The sequence below is a fragment of the Poecile atricapillus genome, chromosome 25 (genome assembly GCF_030490865.1).
Source record: "Poecile atricapillus isolate bPoeAtr1 chromosome 25, bPoeAtr1.hap1, whole genome shotgun sequence".
Classification (NCBI taxonomy): Eukaryota; Metazoa; Chordata; class Aves; order Passeriformes; family Paridae; genus Poecile; species Poecile atricapillus.
Window position 1 is genome coordinate 1918421 of NC_081273.1, and position 16470 is coordinate 1934890.

General features: G+C 48.0%; 1 protein-coding gene across 2 annotated transcripts in view; it reads left to right on the plus strand.

Annotated features, from left to right (window-relative positions):
• Positions 1-16470, plus strand: part of CDON (cell adhesion associated, oncogene regulated) — a 56686-nt gene that overhangs the window by 3166 nt on the left and 37050 nt on the right. The window contains exons 1-2 of one of the 2 annotated variants that reach the window (XM_058856939.1): positions 66-166; positions 16219-16355. In XM_058856939.1, the coding sequence (XP_058712922.1) occupies positions 16280-16355 (76 nt within the window). In that variant the 5' untranslated portion in view covers positions 66-166; positions 16219-16279. Of the gene's footprint in view, positions 1-65; positions 167-16218; positions 16356-16470 lie in introns of those variants that run through there. The other variant, XM_058856938.1, reaches the window with a different exon arrangement.

A 16470-nucleotide genomic window follows, 5' to 3' on the forward strand; every position in this document is an offset into this window, starting at 1 on the left:
ACTGCAATGTTGTGGTCTTGGCACACAATCCTATGCAAAATGACTTGGAAATGTGGTGAACCTGTTGGGAAGCTGCCACGAGGCTTTGAAACCTTTGGTTTAGTACAAGGAGCCCTGAGACTGAGCAGGTCTTCACCCACAAACCTGCTGGGATTGGGTATCTCAGGTAATGTTTTTTATGGAATCGCTTTAATTGGCAACTCGGAAACCTGCCGAACGTCTTTTGTTAGGGAACATCTCATTTGTATAAATTAATTGATACTGTAAACTTGCCCTTTGTATGTTGGGTCAGGTTTTTGTCTCCTGCTTTGCTTATGAGCTGCTGTTCAGTGAGTGGCTCCCTTGAGCTGAGTCCTGCTCCTTCCTCCTCACTGCAGCAGTTTGCAGTCAGTTCTCTGGTTTTCCGTGGGCTGGGGAGCTTCAGGGCCAGTTGCTATCTGCAGCTGGGGTGAGACTGAGCTGAAAACCTGGTTTCAAGTGGAACTGGTCAAATTTCCTCCTTAAACGGGAATTTGCAGCTTGCCTTGCAGTCCTTAAAGCCGGTACGTGGGCACCAAACTGTGTTCTCTGTCCACTGTTTTTGCTATTCCAACCTATTTTGGTAATTTTGACCTATTTTGTTCTTTGGACTGGTATTTGGTTGGTTCTCCAGGTGTTTTCCCTTTCCTACTCACTTTTTTGCTCTCCTGGAGGCCTCCCTGAGCAAACCCTGCTATTGTGTGTCCCCTTACCCTGCATCATTTGCTCTGGGATGCTGTTTGTCTTTGGCAAAGTCAGCAAAAACCTCTTTACTGTATTACTTTGGCTGGTGGGAGGTCTCCAACTACACTGGCTCAAGAACTTCTAGACTAGATAGTTTCCTCTGTGTATGTGTTCACTTTTTTCACTTGAGTGTTCTTCCAGCTATTTCCTTGGTAGATGACTCAAGACAACTTCCAGGGCTGAGTGTGTCAGAGTTTTCCACTTACGTTCCCCAGCTCGCTTCTCCCTTTCTGGTGGGGATGATGATTCTCCAGTGACAGTGATCACTTTAGGGGAAATGCTTGTTCAGCCCAGTAAGGGATTGAGCCTTGTACATCCAGACCACCTGCCATTTCCATTAAGCCCGTACTCATTTTTTCTGTGTGAGAAATATCTGCTGTCTTTCAACAGGAGGGAAAACAATCATGCAAGGTGGGTTGTCTTCCCATTTTCCATACCTATGAGATATCTTGGAGCTCTTCTAGCCAGGTGGGACTATTTTTTTTTTTATTTTTCCCCCCTTTTTTCCCCCCTCCTCAGCTCCTTGGGCGCAGTTTCACGTTACAGCTCCATCCAAGGACTCGCTGCTGCAGGAGGTGGCAGGTACATTCCTGCCTCTTCCCCGCTGCGGGAATCCAGCACTGGAGCAGCCGCAGGGGAGTGACTCCAGCTAACCCTTCAAAAAAAAAAAGTACCCAAGCCCCAAACTTTCCTGGATCTTGCCCTGCAGTTAAGAGTTGCTAAATCTTCCACTTGGATGATTGGGAAGGCCCCGAGGGGCTGGGGGGGGATGGCTGCTTTTGGCAGCACTGGCTTCTAAATTGGATTTGCTGTCTCCTGATCCTGTGCACTCGCTCTGCTGCTGAGCCAAGGGTGGTGCCTTGCAGAGAGGGAGGGGTTCTGGCCAGCTCCCTCCATCTCCTGCCTCTGGAAATGCCCAGTTGAAGCAGTCCAGCTCACAGGAACAGCACGGGAAAAGGATAAAATAATTCCCTAAAGCTCAGTGGGCAAGACCAGCTTGGCTGGGGTATTGCCATCAGCTTGGCAGCACGAGTGTGCTGGGGAAGGAGGAGACCAGAGGAAAGGGAAGGAGACCATCCCTTTGGCAGTGGCTGAGCTGAGAGGTGAAACCACACCCTCAGCCTCACCTGTCTCTCTGATCACATCTTTGAGTTCTACCCTGGGTTCTGCTGTTTAGCTTTCCCCGCAGACTCCAACCATTGAATCTGATAATGAACCAAGTGGTTGAATCTTATTTGTTTAATTCAAAGAGAAGTTTAATGCTTCCTTCCTCGCAGTGTATGGAGGCTCTGCCTTGCAGCCCATGGTTTTCTTTGCAGTGAACCTATAAAATGCCAAGATAAGGACTAAAAGGCTCGAGCAGTGAGCAGCTTGTCATTGAAACAGTCTTAGCAAAGAGGCTGAGCACCAGAAATTGATATTTTTGGAGGGGTTTGAGGGTTTTTTGTCTCTGCAGAGGTGTTTGAGGGTTGCATTGCCTATGAGTATTCCCTGCCAGCTCACCTTCTGTGTGCTGGTGATCCTTGGGCATTGTGGGCTGCCAGCTCCAGTCTGTGGGGAGCTTCTTGGCCCCCCCTAAATCTTAGGTGAAGAACAGACAGATCCTGAATGTCTCTGTAATCACTCTATGGCATCTACTGAAGTACAGACATGAGATGTCCATCCTCCTGGAATTGCTGGTATATTCTGTGTAGGCACCTTGTGTCTGAGTACAGCCTGCTCTAGCTGGAGATGCTCCCGCAGGAGGATGGCACCAGGGGGGTTTGTTTCCCCGCCCCAGTGAGTAAAAGAAACCTTTTATCTGGGTAAAAGGCCTCACCCTAAAGAATCTTGCAAGAAATGAATCCTTTTTCTATGCCAGTTCAGGAGGTAAGGACCCAGGTGACTGTTCTTCTCCTGAGGAACACCAGCAAGGGAAGGGGACAGTTCATGTTGCCCCTTCTGAAACAAACAGTCATTGTTTGGAGTAAAAATCCTCTGCTTGCTTCCAGATCAATCCACTTGAAGTTACTGTAGACAGGTGGTATGTTTTCAGTTTTTAATTTCGTTTTTTTCTTTTTTTTTTCTTGCTTGTTGTTAGTTGAGAGCTGATGGATCGGCCCAAATAAGGCCATGAGAAAGGCTGGCCATTTCCAGGAGGATCCACAGACAGTCAGTGCATGACTTGTTGCCTTTATCTCTGAGATCAGGAGATTCCTTTGCAGTGATGGATTAATCCACCCTTGAGTGAATAATATAACTGAGAACAAGTAGGAGCCAGCGCTCCAAACAGATGATTTGTTCAGTACGTGTGTGCCTCCCCTCCCCCTCTGAAAAGTGTCTTTCTTCACCATTTCATTCAGCCTGTTGAAACCTCACAGCAACCTGTGTCTGCACCAGCCCCCGGCCCAGCGGAGGGCGAGGATGGGGCTGTGCCAAAGGCCTCTGCTCCCAGGTGCAGGAGGAGATAAACCAGGATGGAGAGAAGGTGCCTGTGGGCTGCTGGAGCTCTGATGTCACCTGTCTGCTCTGGCCATGACATCAGCTGTCTGCACATTCTGCTGGCTCTAGGTGGGAGTGTTGATGCTGGCACCTGCCTGGGGTGGCACAGCTCCAGTCCCTTGGCAGCAGTGGTTGTACCCCATGAGGCAGCGGGCTCTGTGTCCAGGAGAAATTGTGTAAAGGAGCTGGAATATTGGGGTTGAGGGAGTGAACTCACTGGCTACAAGGAGATGGCAGTGGGTGGCTTTGAACAGAAATATGGTATTTAGGAGGATGGTTCTTAGTTGTGCCAGGACAGATCTGTAACTCATCAGCAGAGCCACAGCTTCTTGAGCTGCTTGGGGGTGTCCTGGAGCCAGACACTGAAGGCCTTCAGTGACACGTGGGCAGTCCTTGTCAGCACACCTGCAATAGGATACAGGGCTGGAAGGGAGTTGTGCAGCTCCAGCAGTGGAATTCATGTAGTGAGATCTGTTATCATCCCTGTGGATACACTGGAATAATTCTTTGGCAGCTCATATGCTGGGTCTTGTTGCTTTAACATCTCGGAATGCATCAAGGTCTGCTCCTGTTGATAGGCTCAAAGAGGCTGTGAGGTGCCTGGGGCTCCTCCTGCTCAGGGATCCCCCCAAGCAGTCACAGTCTTACTGAGAAAGGCTTTGATAGCTCAAGATCAAGTTGGTGAAGGCCCCCAGCTTTGGCTTTCCTTGTCATAAGTACCAGTAGCCTTGCCTTGATCCCATGCTCTTGGGGTGTGGGATTGGTGGCAGCTTTCAGCAGCATTTTGGAGTTTCTGTGCTGTGTGGGGTGAAGATAACACTTAAAATGGCATTCTCCCTTTGGAGAACGGGCTTTGCTGCTGTTGGCTGTGCATAATTTCTGGGAGCTGAGCAGTTTTGCTGTGTAATGTTCCAACCCCATGTAGATTAAATGTTTTGCGGAGTCAAAATAAACAATAGCATGTGGTTTTCCTTTGTTCCCCCCCTTCCCCACAATAAGAGTTCACAAAAGTTCTTGAATTAGGGTTCTGCGTGCCATAAGCTCGAGCATAGGCTCAAATTTTCATGAGGCTTGCTGAGGGCTGTTACTGCTTGGGGAGTGCTTTCACCTTTGGGACAGCTTTGGAAATCTCTTTGCTTCTCAGGAGTTTTTTGGGAAGGTGTGTTTCAGTGTAGCACTCGGATAGTTGTTGCCTTAAATGCTTTGCAGTGACAGTGTATCATAGCTTGATGGAGATTTGAGACTCCTCTAATAAAATGCAAGAGGAGGAAAACCCCGAGGGTTTTTTGGAACAGAAGATGTTTTCTGTTCCTGCCACTAATCTCTGTTGCAGAATGAAATAGGAATGTATACTTTAAATCTCTGTCAGGGTGTAGAAGGAAGCTGGCAACGGATGTAATCAAAAATGTTATTATCAAAACTCTCTAAGTATGTTGAAATTTTAAACTTAATGATATAATTTTAAATTCAGCTATTCAGACTGAGGCATGGTTTTGGGGTGCAGATTGCACTTCCAAACTGTGCATTGAGATGGACCAGAGAGGAGTTTGGAGCAGACAGTAGGTGCTGGGTGCTACATTGATATGGCTGGAGTCTTCAGCCCTGTGATTTCCAGTGACTGGGGTGGCAGCATTAAATTGAGGTGTGGTTTTCTAGATTATGGACTTTGTGGCTGAGCACTTAAAAAAGGGTCCAGTTTCCAAGTTAGGATTTTTCCTAACTAGTGTGTTTGTCGTGGCTTGAACGTAACCAGCACATGTAAAAGTGTACATGTTCAGAGTTTGTTCAGGGCTTGGGGCACAGTGAACACAAGGAAGCAACACCAGATCTGATGCATAGCAGCAAAGACTCAAGCCAGTGTGAGAGGAGACAGAAAGCTTCCAGCCTTAGACTTGGAATAAGGGAACTGTGAGTAACCTTCACCCTTGTGACCCTTCGTCCTTGAGTGGAGAGGCTGCAGGTTGAGGATGCAGAAGAAGCTCAAGTCCTTCTCTGAGCCAAAGGTGTGAAGCTGTTTATTTTCACTGGGACAATGTATATATTGCAGGAGGCAGATGCTTGCCTGCTTAACCCAAGCACTCGCTGCTTATCTGGGCTCTGGCGAGCGTACAAGTGTTGTCCCTTCTAATCCCCCAACATTAAACAGTCCAGGCACCTTTCCCTGGCTGAGCCTGGGACTGATTTAAAAAACACACAGAGAGAAGCCAACAAAAAAGAAACATTTGCTTTCTTTGCCAAGTTTAAATGAAGACTAATGCCGTGGTGCTGCTTAATCTTGTTTTTCTTGCTATCTGATGGATGCTAACGTGGGATGGAATCAATCCCGGCAGCCGGTTATCTTTGCGGGGCCCCCATGTTGCTGAGATCGGCATTAAAGTCTCGTGGGGGAGTTGATGTGCTATGAAGAGTCTGGAACTTTCTTCCTATGTGGTGACTCTGTGGTATCCATCTTCCTTTGGGAAGGTGTCTCCAGGAATTGCCAGTCTGCTGTTGGACATCCGAACAGAAATCCTGTTCGGCAAAGCGGGATGTGTCTGAGCGAGTGAGAACAGGGCACAGTCAGGTGAACCTGGCGGAACTTTTTCCCTGGTCCCTGTGATGAAACTTAACTCCTTTCCTATCAGTTGCTCGTGTTTGAACTGGTTCTGCTGGGAACAGCTGCCATGGCCGTGATTGGCAAGAGGAGGTTTGGGCTTTGACTCACGACCTTCCACTGTGAGGGTAATGCCTCGAGTGCCCCCAGCCCTGAGCAGGGGTCCCTGCTGCTGGCAGGGCTAAGCTCGGCTGCAGGGAGTGAAGCAGGAGGGCTGGAGGAGCCAAACCCTCAGGCCAGATCTTTGTGATGACTGCTGCCTCTCTCCCTTGGATCAACGCTCTCCTTCGGCTCTGCTGGCATGAGGAAGGAGGCGGGAAGCTGCACCAGTGCTCGGTTGTGCAACACCACTGAGCAAAGCCAACCCAAAGCCTCCCTCTCTTTCCCCCATGTTCCTCTACCCCTCTCCTTGCCTGGGAGCCAGGTTGGTTTGCTGTAGCAAACCTGGCCTGACCACCACAGTTTTTTCATTTCTTTTTCTGCCCAGCTGCTGCTTTTATCTGGGCCTGAGGCAAAGGGGCTCCTTTTGCTCAGCAATATTGTCAGTTGTGTCAGGATTCCTTCCCTCGAGGTGAAGAAGTGCAGGAGTGTGTGTTTGCCGGAGAGCTCGGACTTCAATTTTGAAACCAGGTTTGGTCTTTTGAGCATGGGGGAAGGGAGGGGAGGAGAGCAGTAAAACTGAATTACTGTAAGGCTGGAGGATGGATTGTGTGAAGGCTTGTTTTAATCGGGGGAGGAAAGGCCGGGGTCTTTCCTGCTCTCTCCCTCAGCTGTCCCTGGTTAGCTGGTTTGCTTTTTAATAAGCATTATTCTGCCTGGAGCCTGGGTCCGGCAGCAGGGAGTGTTGGCATTGCCTGTGACAGCGTGTGGACAGCTGTAACAAGAGGGGAAAGAGTGACATGGAGTGCAGAGAAGCCCTTTTGTTTAGAAAGCAGGGTCCAAGTGGGTCTGTCGCTCCAATCCGTGCACAGGCCAGCCGTCTGCAGGCACGGTGAATTCGAAGGTGACTGACGACTGTGCTGTAACACAGGCTTGGCTCTCCGCTTCCAGCGCACCTCCCATATCCTGCAGCCATGAGTTCACAGGCTCCTAATTGCCTATGATGTAAGACAGCAGTAGATGAAGTTGCTATAAATTCTGGCTGCAGGTGTGGATTTAATGGCTGTGCTTCCCTTTAAGGGCTCACGGATAGCATGGATCCCTGCAAGTTACAACAGACCGAGTTGGACTCGGGCTAGTGCAGCTAAAAGAACCCATTTGTCTGCGTTTTTCAGAGCTGTTGCTTGCTGGAGGCTACCAAAGGACGAGGTGTCAGTGTTCAGCTGGAATTGCTTGGGGAATGAGCTCGCTGTCCTTTAACAGAGCTCAGCCGTGGTTCCAGTTCTCTCCATCAATGTTCTCTCGTGGCTGAACTGCCCAGGTGTGAGTGCCACTGGAAGTGGACCTTTAGGCAGCCTGTGTGGACACAGGAACCTTTGTCTGAGAGTCTGACAGCTTTTTCTCGTGACCAGAACAAGACTGTGGTTCTTGTCCTTTTTAGTTTTTATTCATGCAGGATTCTGGTTTTGGAAATCATAGACAAATTATGGGTGATGGTCCTTGATGTGCAAAATGCAAACCTTTTGGAGGGAGCAAAACAACCCCTCAGGCAGTTACTCCAGCTTGCTGTGGTGTGTGCACCTGTAGTTTGGATAATTAGCATGGTGAGTTCCCTAGCTCTCTTGAGAAAAGGGGCATGGCTTACTTGGAGTTTGGTTTTGTATATTTTTCTTCATTTTTGTGCACATTCTTGCAGTCCAGGGTTTATCTAACATGCTGGGGTGGTGCTTCATGAGTTGAACTGAGGCCTCATGCTGTTCAAGTGCTACGTTCCTTTTCTTGGATGTCCATTCCCTGCCCCTCCCTTGGGCTGGTGCTCTAGGACTGCATGGGGAGCTGAAATTGTTCCCTCATCCAGGTGAAAACTGAACCTCATTTTTTCTCTGGCTGAATTTTCAGCTGGATCTGCCAGCAGATCTGACTCACTTGCTGGCCGCAGGATCCCTGGTGCAGATAGGAGAATGCAAGCCAGGTCCTGAAGGAAGGTGTTGCTGCCCTCCTCGGCAGCAGCCCGGCTTTAAATTGGCTGAAAACCTGGTTGTGAAATCATTCTTGCTAAAAACCAGAGCTGAAGAAGTAAAGCAGGCGCCTCTCTCCAAGGCTGAGGCCAGCCCTGAGGAAACAGGGGAGGGGGTGTTGTCCCAAGGACCCTTGGAGATGTGGCTGAAGGCAGCAGAGCTGGCACAGGTGTCCCTTCAGTGGTATGGCACGGGTGTTGTGCTAAATGTGGGGAAAAAAATGGAAATACAAGGCAAAGTAGTACTGAAGCAGGAGAGGTCAAGACAGGGAGGTGTGGGGGAGCTTCGAAGAGCAAAGGGTGAGAATTTTGTATGTATTTGGCCTACTGTGATGGAACTGTTAAACTAATGATACCTTTAGCTCCCTTGGGGGCTGAAAGCCCTGATTTAGGCATTTAAGTGTAATTGCAGCCCAGCAGAGCTGGGTATCGGGCTAATGCTCTGTTCTCTCCTTCCCCCGAGGCCAGAGGAGGCAGGAGCCATTCCCACTTCATTACTGTGGCAGCAGGGGGACTTGTCTTAGCTCTTTGGCTGAAGTTAATAATAAAATTAAACTAATTGTTATGCCTGTTTGTGGAGAAGAAAGTGTGGCTTCTGGGATGATTTATTTATTTTTCTCCTTGCTGTGACCGGTGCTGGAATGGCAGGATGGGAACCCCAGCTCTCCCCCCTCGGAGCACAGATGTGTCTCGGGAGCAGAGTCGTGACTCGGGAATGTTTTCATCTGTGTGTGCAGAGGCACAGTACACAAACTGTTAAATTTCCTTCCCTCAGCTCCCAAATCCATTCCTCCAGTCCATGCCAAAGCATGCGTTCTTCTATCAAGACCATATGTACGCCAAGACCGAGGTTCTAAAGTCAAGGTGTTTTTGAAATATTGGAGTGCAAATTAAGTATCTGAGTTATCTTAACTGTCTTCTAAAAAAAAAAAAAAAATCTCTATCAGCCTCACATATAACTCAAAAGATTAATGGAAGCCTAAACTTTGATCCAAGTCCAACAGCTGATACCAACCATGAGATTTTCCAGGCCTGAAAGCAAAATAAAAAAATCCAATAAAAAATACTTCCTTCTCCATCTTTGAGGCACTCAGCCTCTTGGCCATGTTTTGGGCTAATACTGCTATTTTTTCCTCAGTTGCTTAACCTCTTCTTGTGTCACCTTTATCCTGGGCCACTGGACCTTACCTAGAGTGGTTTGAGTAAATGAATGACATTATTTAAGGTGTTTTATAGCTTTGTAGGAAACACCTCTGCCTGATTATTGAGGAAGGCCATCAGGATTTGGGATCCCCTGTCCTCTCTGGAACTCAGTCACTGTCTCGTTTGCTCAGCACTGTTTGTTTTTCCTGCCATCTGCCACCCGAGCAAACACTTGCTCTGCATTTTGACAAAAATATCAACTTTCAGGTCTTTAAGGTCCCTTCCAATTCAAGCCATTCTATGAAAAGTGATGTGCCATTAGAAATTGCTGCACAATTGATGAGGGCCTTTAATTCCTAAAATTGTTCTTTGGATTCATCGCTGATTCGTAGGGGTTTTAAATGGTGTGAATCAATAAAAAAGCTCCATACAAGGCTGCTTATAAAAATATGTTACCTAAAAAGCAGTAAAAATGCCAATTGAATCTTTAGGTGGGAAGTGGCATAGGAAGCATTTGGATCTGGCTTTTGGCACTAATGGGTGTAGGTGCCAGGCATGGGCAGAAATGTGGAGGCATTAGTGAAATCCAAACTGAGGATTGCAAAATTTGAGCAACTGTAATTTCTCTCCTTTATTCAGGAGATCCTTATCCTTCTGATAAGGATCTGGAGGGTGCACTTTCATTTGTTTAAAATGCAATAAATAAATATGAACAGAACATCAAAGGATGCTTTTTCTTGTAATTTTTAACTGCCTCTCCATTCAGTGTTTCTGTGGATCCTTTGGTGTCCATTTCCTTGTGTTCTGACCCGTTTGTGTCTCTCACACTTGGTTTATAGGGTTGCTGTCAGAAAACTGCTTTTTCTGGGGTTTTCCCTTTCACATGTTTTTTTGGGGGATTGAGAAAATCCCAGGCGTATGGGACTGGTCGGCAGAGCTCCGTGTGTTTCCTAAATGCACACGCAAAATCCCTTTGAAGAATGTAATTTTACTGCTTACACTCACGAAATCCTCTCGCTGGTGATGCCATAATTCCAACACAAATGCTCAATTATGGTATTTTTCGCAGAATTCCCCAGCCCTTCTGTAGCTGCCTGGCTCCTTATCTCCAGCACTCGGCTTCCTGTGATTTAGCAGCACACAAACTGCAGCTCCAGTGCTCGAGGTGGAGAAGAGTAAAACAGGAGCACTTGAATGTTTTTTGCCCAAGCTGTGATTACAGCCCGGCGTTTCCCGGCGCTCGAGCCCTCTCTTCGGAGTGTAATTAGGAACACATTGATTCTTATTGCAGCTGGCAGCTGCTCGCTATTGCCTTTTTCAGCTTCTGACCCCCATAGTCCCGCTGACCTTTCCTGGGGTTAGTCGTAGGCCCTTTTCATTGTGATGGGCTCGAAGTGGCTCATGTGGAGTTGATTATTTCCTTGCTTGTCTGGCCTTTTTGGTGCCATAACTCCAAGTCACTTCCATTTTTTTCCCCTGCTTTTGGCTGACCACAGTGAAAGGAAATGCTTTTGCTGGCGACAGGATCGGTTTGCACGCTTGACTGACTCGATTGAGACCCTGAAAGGGGGGGAGGGGGAGGGTAATGAACACTGTAGGTGCTGCATTTGCTTTTTAAAGGTTGATGTTAATGATTGAGTGGTCATTAGGCATTCATAAAAACGAGGCTTCGGCCGGCTCCGTTGCCTTTTGGCACGCCGAGCCCCGCGGGTTGGCATGAGGAGCGCGGCTCGGGGGATGCGGAGCGCGCTGCTGTCACCTGCGCTGTCCCCCGAGCTGGAGCTGTCCCCCGAGGTGTCCCCCGAGCTGGAGCTGTCCCCCGAGGTGTCCCCCGGGCTGGAGCTGTCCCCGAGCTGGAGCTGTCCCCGAGGTGTCCCCCGGGCTGTCCCCCGAACTGGAGCTATCCCCCGAGCTGTCCCCGGGCTGTCACCCGAGCTGGAGCTGTCCCCCGGACTGTCCCCGAGGTGTCCCCGGGCTGTCACCGAGCTGGAGCTGTCCCCGAGGTGTCCCCCGGGCTGTCCCCGAGCTGTCCCCGAGGTGTCCCCCGGGCTGTCCCCGAGCTGTCCCCGAGCTGGACCTGTCCCCGAGGTGTGCCCCGAGCTGGAGCTGTCCCCGAGGTGTCCCCCGGGCTGTCCCCGAGCTGTCCCCGAGCTGGACCTGTCCCCGAGGTGTCCCCGAGGTGTCCCCCGGGCTGTCCCCGAGCTGTCCCCGAGGTGTCCCCCGAGCTGTCCCCGAGCTGTCCCCGCCCCGAACGGACCGGGAGGTTCGGCTGCGGGCAGGCTGCCGGTGGCTCCCGGGCTGGAGCCCGCTGCCCCCAGCCCAGAGGCTAATGAAGGCTATGTGCCAGCTGTTACACTCATTTTGCCAGACCCCAGGAGGACAGCATGAAGACAGTCAGTGATCAAAGGCTCTGGAGATCACTGAGGAGCCGAGCGGCAGGAATGTCTGATTGCTTTCTCTTGGAATGCCACAGGCTTCAATACCTCCTTTTTTTCTTTTTTTCTTTTTTTTTTTTTTTAAAGGTGTCTTGGTGTGAGATTTAATGATCTAACTCAGCTTGCTCACGCTGAAGCCAGAGTATTTTAGTTAATTCAAGGGGATTCATTTGCTCTAAATTTAGGTGGTTTGAGAATTTGGGTTTTGTTGTACTGATAGCAAGTTAAAATGAAATTTTTCTTGGTAATTCTAATAAATTACCTAGGGGAAAAAAAAAAAACAAAAAACAATTTTCCAAGCTTTGGGTGTTAAATCACATATGGCATTATAAAATGAGGTGGGATTAATCAATTTTGAGTTGCTGCTGTTTAGGAAAAAATGGGAAATCTGTGTATCCAAAGCTGGTATACTCCAGAGGGCTGTCACCATGCAGCTGGTGGGCAGTGCTGCTCCTGAGGCTCAGTCACTTTTTCCTTGGACTTCCTACCAAAGGCCGTCAGCTCCTGGAGGTGGAGTGGGAAACCTGAATAACTCCCTCTGTTCCTGAGCGTGCTGTTTCCTTCCTCCTCCTCCTCCTCCTGCTCTACCCAACATTTATAGGACCTGGAGCATTTGGGTGGTGCAGAAACCCTTCCTCATTTAGCTGTTCCTCACGGAGCAGCTCGCTGGAGGTTGGGAGAGTGTTGGAGCGGGGAGTGATGGAGCAGGAGTGAAGTAACAGATCCGAGATGGGGTGGTTGCTCTTGGCAAGGGAGGTTCTGGTGTTGTCCTGCCAGCTGGTCTGAGATGGCAGGAAGATGATTCAGGGAGCTAAACCAAAATGGGGATGAGATAATGCTCTTTTCATAGTGACTCTGGTCTCAGCTGCAAGGGTGGAGAGGAGAAGTTCACGGTCCAGTAAATAAGTGGGGCAGGATCTCAGCTGTGTTTGGAAGGACACTGGAGCTTGGCACCATGGCAATGCATAGAAAACAGCATTTTGTAATATTTTACAGTATGAAACCTTATTTGGGGGTGAACATGGGTAGGAGTGAGTTATTTGGGAGGTGAGGGTTAAGTTACAGTGCCAGGACCAGACCTGTGGAGCTGTACATTGAAGGCCACTGGTTTCTGGAGAAACAGTGACAAACACAAAGCTTTGGGAAGAGACAAGAGTCACTGCAAGGGCTGCAGAAATCTTGGCAGCTCTGGTGCCTGTGCCTCCCCATCTTGGCTCAGTAGAGTGCTTCAGTGAGCCCAGGGGCTGCTCTCTGGTCCAGGATGACCCATGTCCATCCTGGTGAGGTCTCCAGGCTGTGCAAGGCGTGTGACTGTGTGCCAGCTCCCCTGCAGCATCCTGTGCCAGGCTGATGTGCCAGTCTGGTGTTGGGGACAGCCCTGCTCCTGTGCTGGGAAACCACTGTTGAGCTGTCCCTTCCCCTCTGGAGTTAGAGGTGATGGTTTATTTACATTTTCTTGTCTGTGCGTGGCATTCCAGAGGTTGAGGGGCTGAAACTGGGAGCTGCTGGACACCTGTCCCCACAGCTCTGTGCTCAGGGGCTCCTTTCATAAAGGGTCTGTGACAAATGAGGCACACAGCTAGAATTGTCATGTGCAGAAATGCTTCATCTCACTAATTACGTCCAGAAGTGCCAGGCACACGTTTCTGGGTGCTCCTGTGTGTGCTTCTGAGGGGCAGGCATCCATTGGAATGGTCAGGATGAGCCCTCCCCATGACACAAGTCTGTTATCTTCCTTGTTTCCCTTGATCCATGAGCAATAACCTACTTTAGAGCTGACAAGGAGGTCAAGTGCTGCGTGAAGATAACTGGAGGATGACTTTAGGTGAAGAGGTCTGGGTGGAAGTGAGAGAAATGTGGCCTTTGCCATGCTGTGCCTTTCTGCTGGGCTGGAGAAATGGCCAGAGAAAGTGAAACATTTTCCTGATCCGCAAAAACCACATCTGTCTCTATTCAACCTTGAATATTATTTATATGAATAATTACTCTTTTAGTTTAAAATGCTCAGACAGTGACACCTCTTAATTCAAAATAGTTGCAACTATTTGATGCACAAGTGATGGAGATACATCCTTCCAACCTAGGAACTGTGAACAGTGGGCAGAGCTGTTCTGAGCAGAGCTCATCTTGGAGTCCAGGACACTAAAGTGGAGTCACATCTATCCAAGATGCTCCTCTTTCAGATCCCAACACGTCCCCAGTAACTGGTACTTGCTGTCAAAATGGGAGCTCAGGGTTATTGAGAAGATGGCAAAGGGGAAGAGTTGCGTTTTTCCATCCCTAGGGCTTTTTAAGTACAGTATTAAAGAGGCAAAGTTTCTCTATGAGCTGTGGTCTTGCTGTCTTCTCTGTATTTAACAAGGGGCTTCTGCAGTGTCACCATCTGCAGAAGAAAAAGAAGCATTTCTGGGTTATGTTGTGTTGCTGGGTCTTATCTTCCCCTGTATTCTCAGATCTATCAGTGAGCGAGATGTTTGTGCCATCCCTTCAGAAGCAGATGTCGAGAGGTTTCATTCAGATACCTGAGTGTTGATGCTGAACAATCCTACTCCAGTTAAAGCCAATATTTTTCCTTTTTCCCCCCCAGTCAAAGAACTTTGGTGTTTGTGGCTCTCTGTGTGTACTCACTGCTTTGCAGTTGATCTTACCACTCCACAAGGCTGCAAAAGCCAAACTGGTAGGTCAAAAGAGGAGTAGCTGTTGACACTGGCAGCAAGGAACATGTAAGGAGAAAGATAAACAGAGGGAAATCAGAGCCTGGATAAAGTAGATCTCCAAAGATAAAGTTTAGTTAAAGATAATGAGCTGGCCTTGTTTAAAAAGACAGCTGCAAAATAACCCAGTAGCTCCATGTGCTGGGGTTAAAGTTGACCCAGAATATACGTTTCATTGCTTTTGATAAATAAATAGTGGAGGGAAGATTTGGCAAAAAGCAACATTGCCCCCAGCCCTCTTCAGCAAAGTGTTTGATGTTAACAAGTTCTCTGGGTGTTTACTTTGTCCTCTGCGTGCGCTGGTGGAGCAGCGCTCCTGCCCTTGAACCGAGGGAGAATTCAAATAAACCAACCCCTTCGGCACAGCTGGGCTCTTCTGCCATCTGCGGCTTCCCAAAACAGCCCCAGCTCGCCTTGGGAACCAGCCTGGGCCACAGGATCACTGGGTCTTCCCAACAGCTGAAATAAATTTGCCGGATCAGATAAAACTGCCCAGAAACGGGAGCAGAACTCGACAGCTTTTCTTGCCGCCCTCTCAAGCTGTCAGTGTAACCCAGGGTGCAGTTTGTGGGCAGAAGTGGCAGTGATCAAACAGCTCCATAAAATCCAGAGCCATCCTTTAATTAGGATTGGAAGCTTTTCCTGATGCTTAATTTGCATATATACTTTACAGTGATGCTGTGATGATAAAACATGGTTATTTTATAATAAAATAAACCACAAGAATAATTTTGCTGTTGATATCTGGATCCAGCTTCTTGGAAAGCAAATGGCTCTGTGAACACCCAATAATCTGAGACTTATTCCTACCAAGCATGTGTATTGCTGCACTTGTTTCTGTGCTCAAGTAAAACTCCCAGTTATTGTGTGTGTGTTGGATACGTGTTTATACACACAGCTGATAGATGAGATGTTTAAAGTTTATGTTGAGTGTTATCAGCAGCGGAATTGTATGGCTGGGCTGATAAATGAAGTAACTGTGCTAAATGAGCTCAGATCTTATCCATCATAGCATTATGCAAGGCCAGTAGGACATTTACATGAATGGCAGCTGTGGATTTATTGTTTTCTTGGAGAAATCAGTGTTTGATTGAGACTCAGAGTGTCAGAAACACTGTTCCTGAGGCTCACCTCTTGTAAGTTTGGTTGCCGGTTCCATGACTTAATTTGTGTTTTGCTGGTTTAATAATTTATTATAGAGTCATTTAGGTTAGAAGAGACCTCTGGAATCATAACTAGTTTGTGTTTTGCTGGTTCAATGATGTGGTTTTTATTTTTGATGATGAAAGTGAGATCTCACATCACTGAACAGTTGTGTGTGATACAGCCAAGGAAAAGACTGCCCTCTCTAGAAGCAGCCATGGAAATAAAAGTGGATATAATGGATGTCTCAAAAGGATATAGGAGAAAGCACCTTTTTTTTGGGAATATAAATGAGAACAAAACTAATATTGGTATTTTTTCGTTGCTGTGGTTTGCCTGTAAAGCCCAGCAGAAGGAGCCAGCAGATGACAGGTCTCAGTGAGCAGCTTTAGAGCAATTGAGAGTGGCAGGAGCATCGCAGCAGTAGATTCATAGAAACTTGTAAAACAAGTGCAGCCTGATGATAGATGGTCAAATGATTATTGTTTGCAAACAATATTATCTCCAATAGATAAGCTGTTTACTTTGGACTCCAGCTCCTCTAGGCGGAACGGAGTCTAATTTATCAAGGCAGAGCGGTTCAATGCAGATGCCTCATGCCCCAGCTGTGGAAAAACTTTTACATTAAGAATAGTCCTTGGAACCACAGTGAACTTCAGCTCTAACTCACTTTTACAGATGGTTTCTATATTGCAAAGAATATTGGCTGTTTCCTGGTTGTGCTTTTTTTTCTTTTTTTTTTTTTTTTTAAATCCCAAACACTTTGTTGTAAGAGAGTCAAAAGACCAACTCCTGAAACTCACAGTAGACATGTGCCTGTTTGTTTTGTAGCTGTTTCCGTGCCTCATCTTAGTCTGGAGCTTCGGGCTTTCAATTTGGATAATCTGGCGCTATGCATCCAGCCCCCGGGCGCTTCCAGGCACTGCTGCTCATTGCTGCCACCAGCCTTGTCACTGCCACCAGCACAGGTAAGACCTCACCCAAGCTGGGGACTTGCAGGTTTTGGGGTTGAGCCCAAACTTTGGAACAAACAACGCTTGGGAGTGCACTTCAAAGTGGCCAACTTGAATGGATATTGTCAAT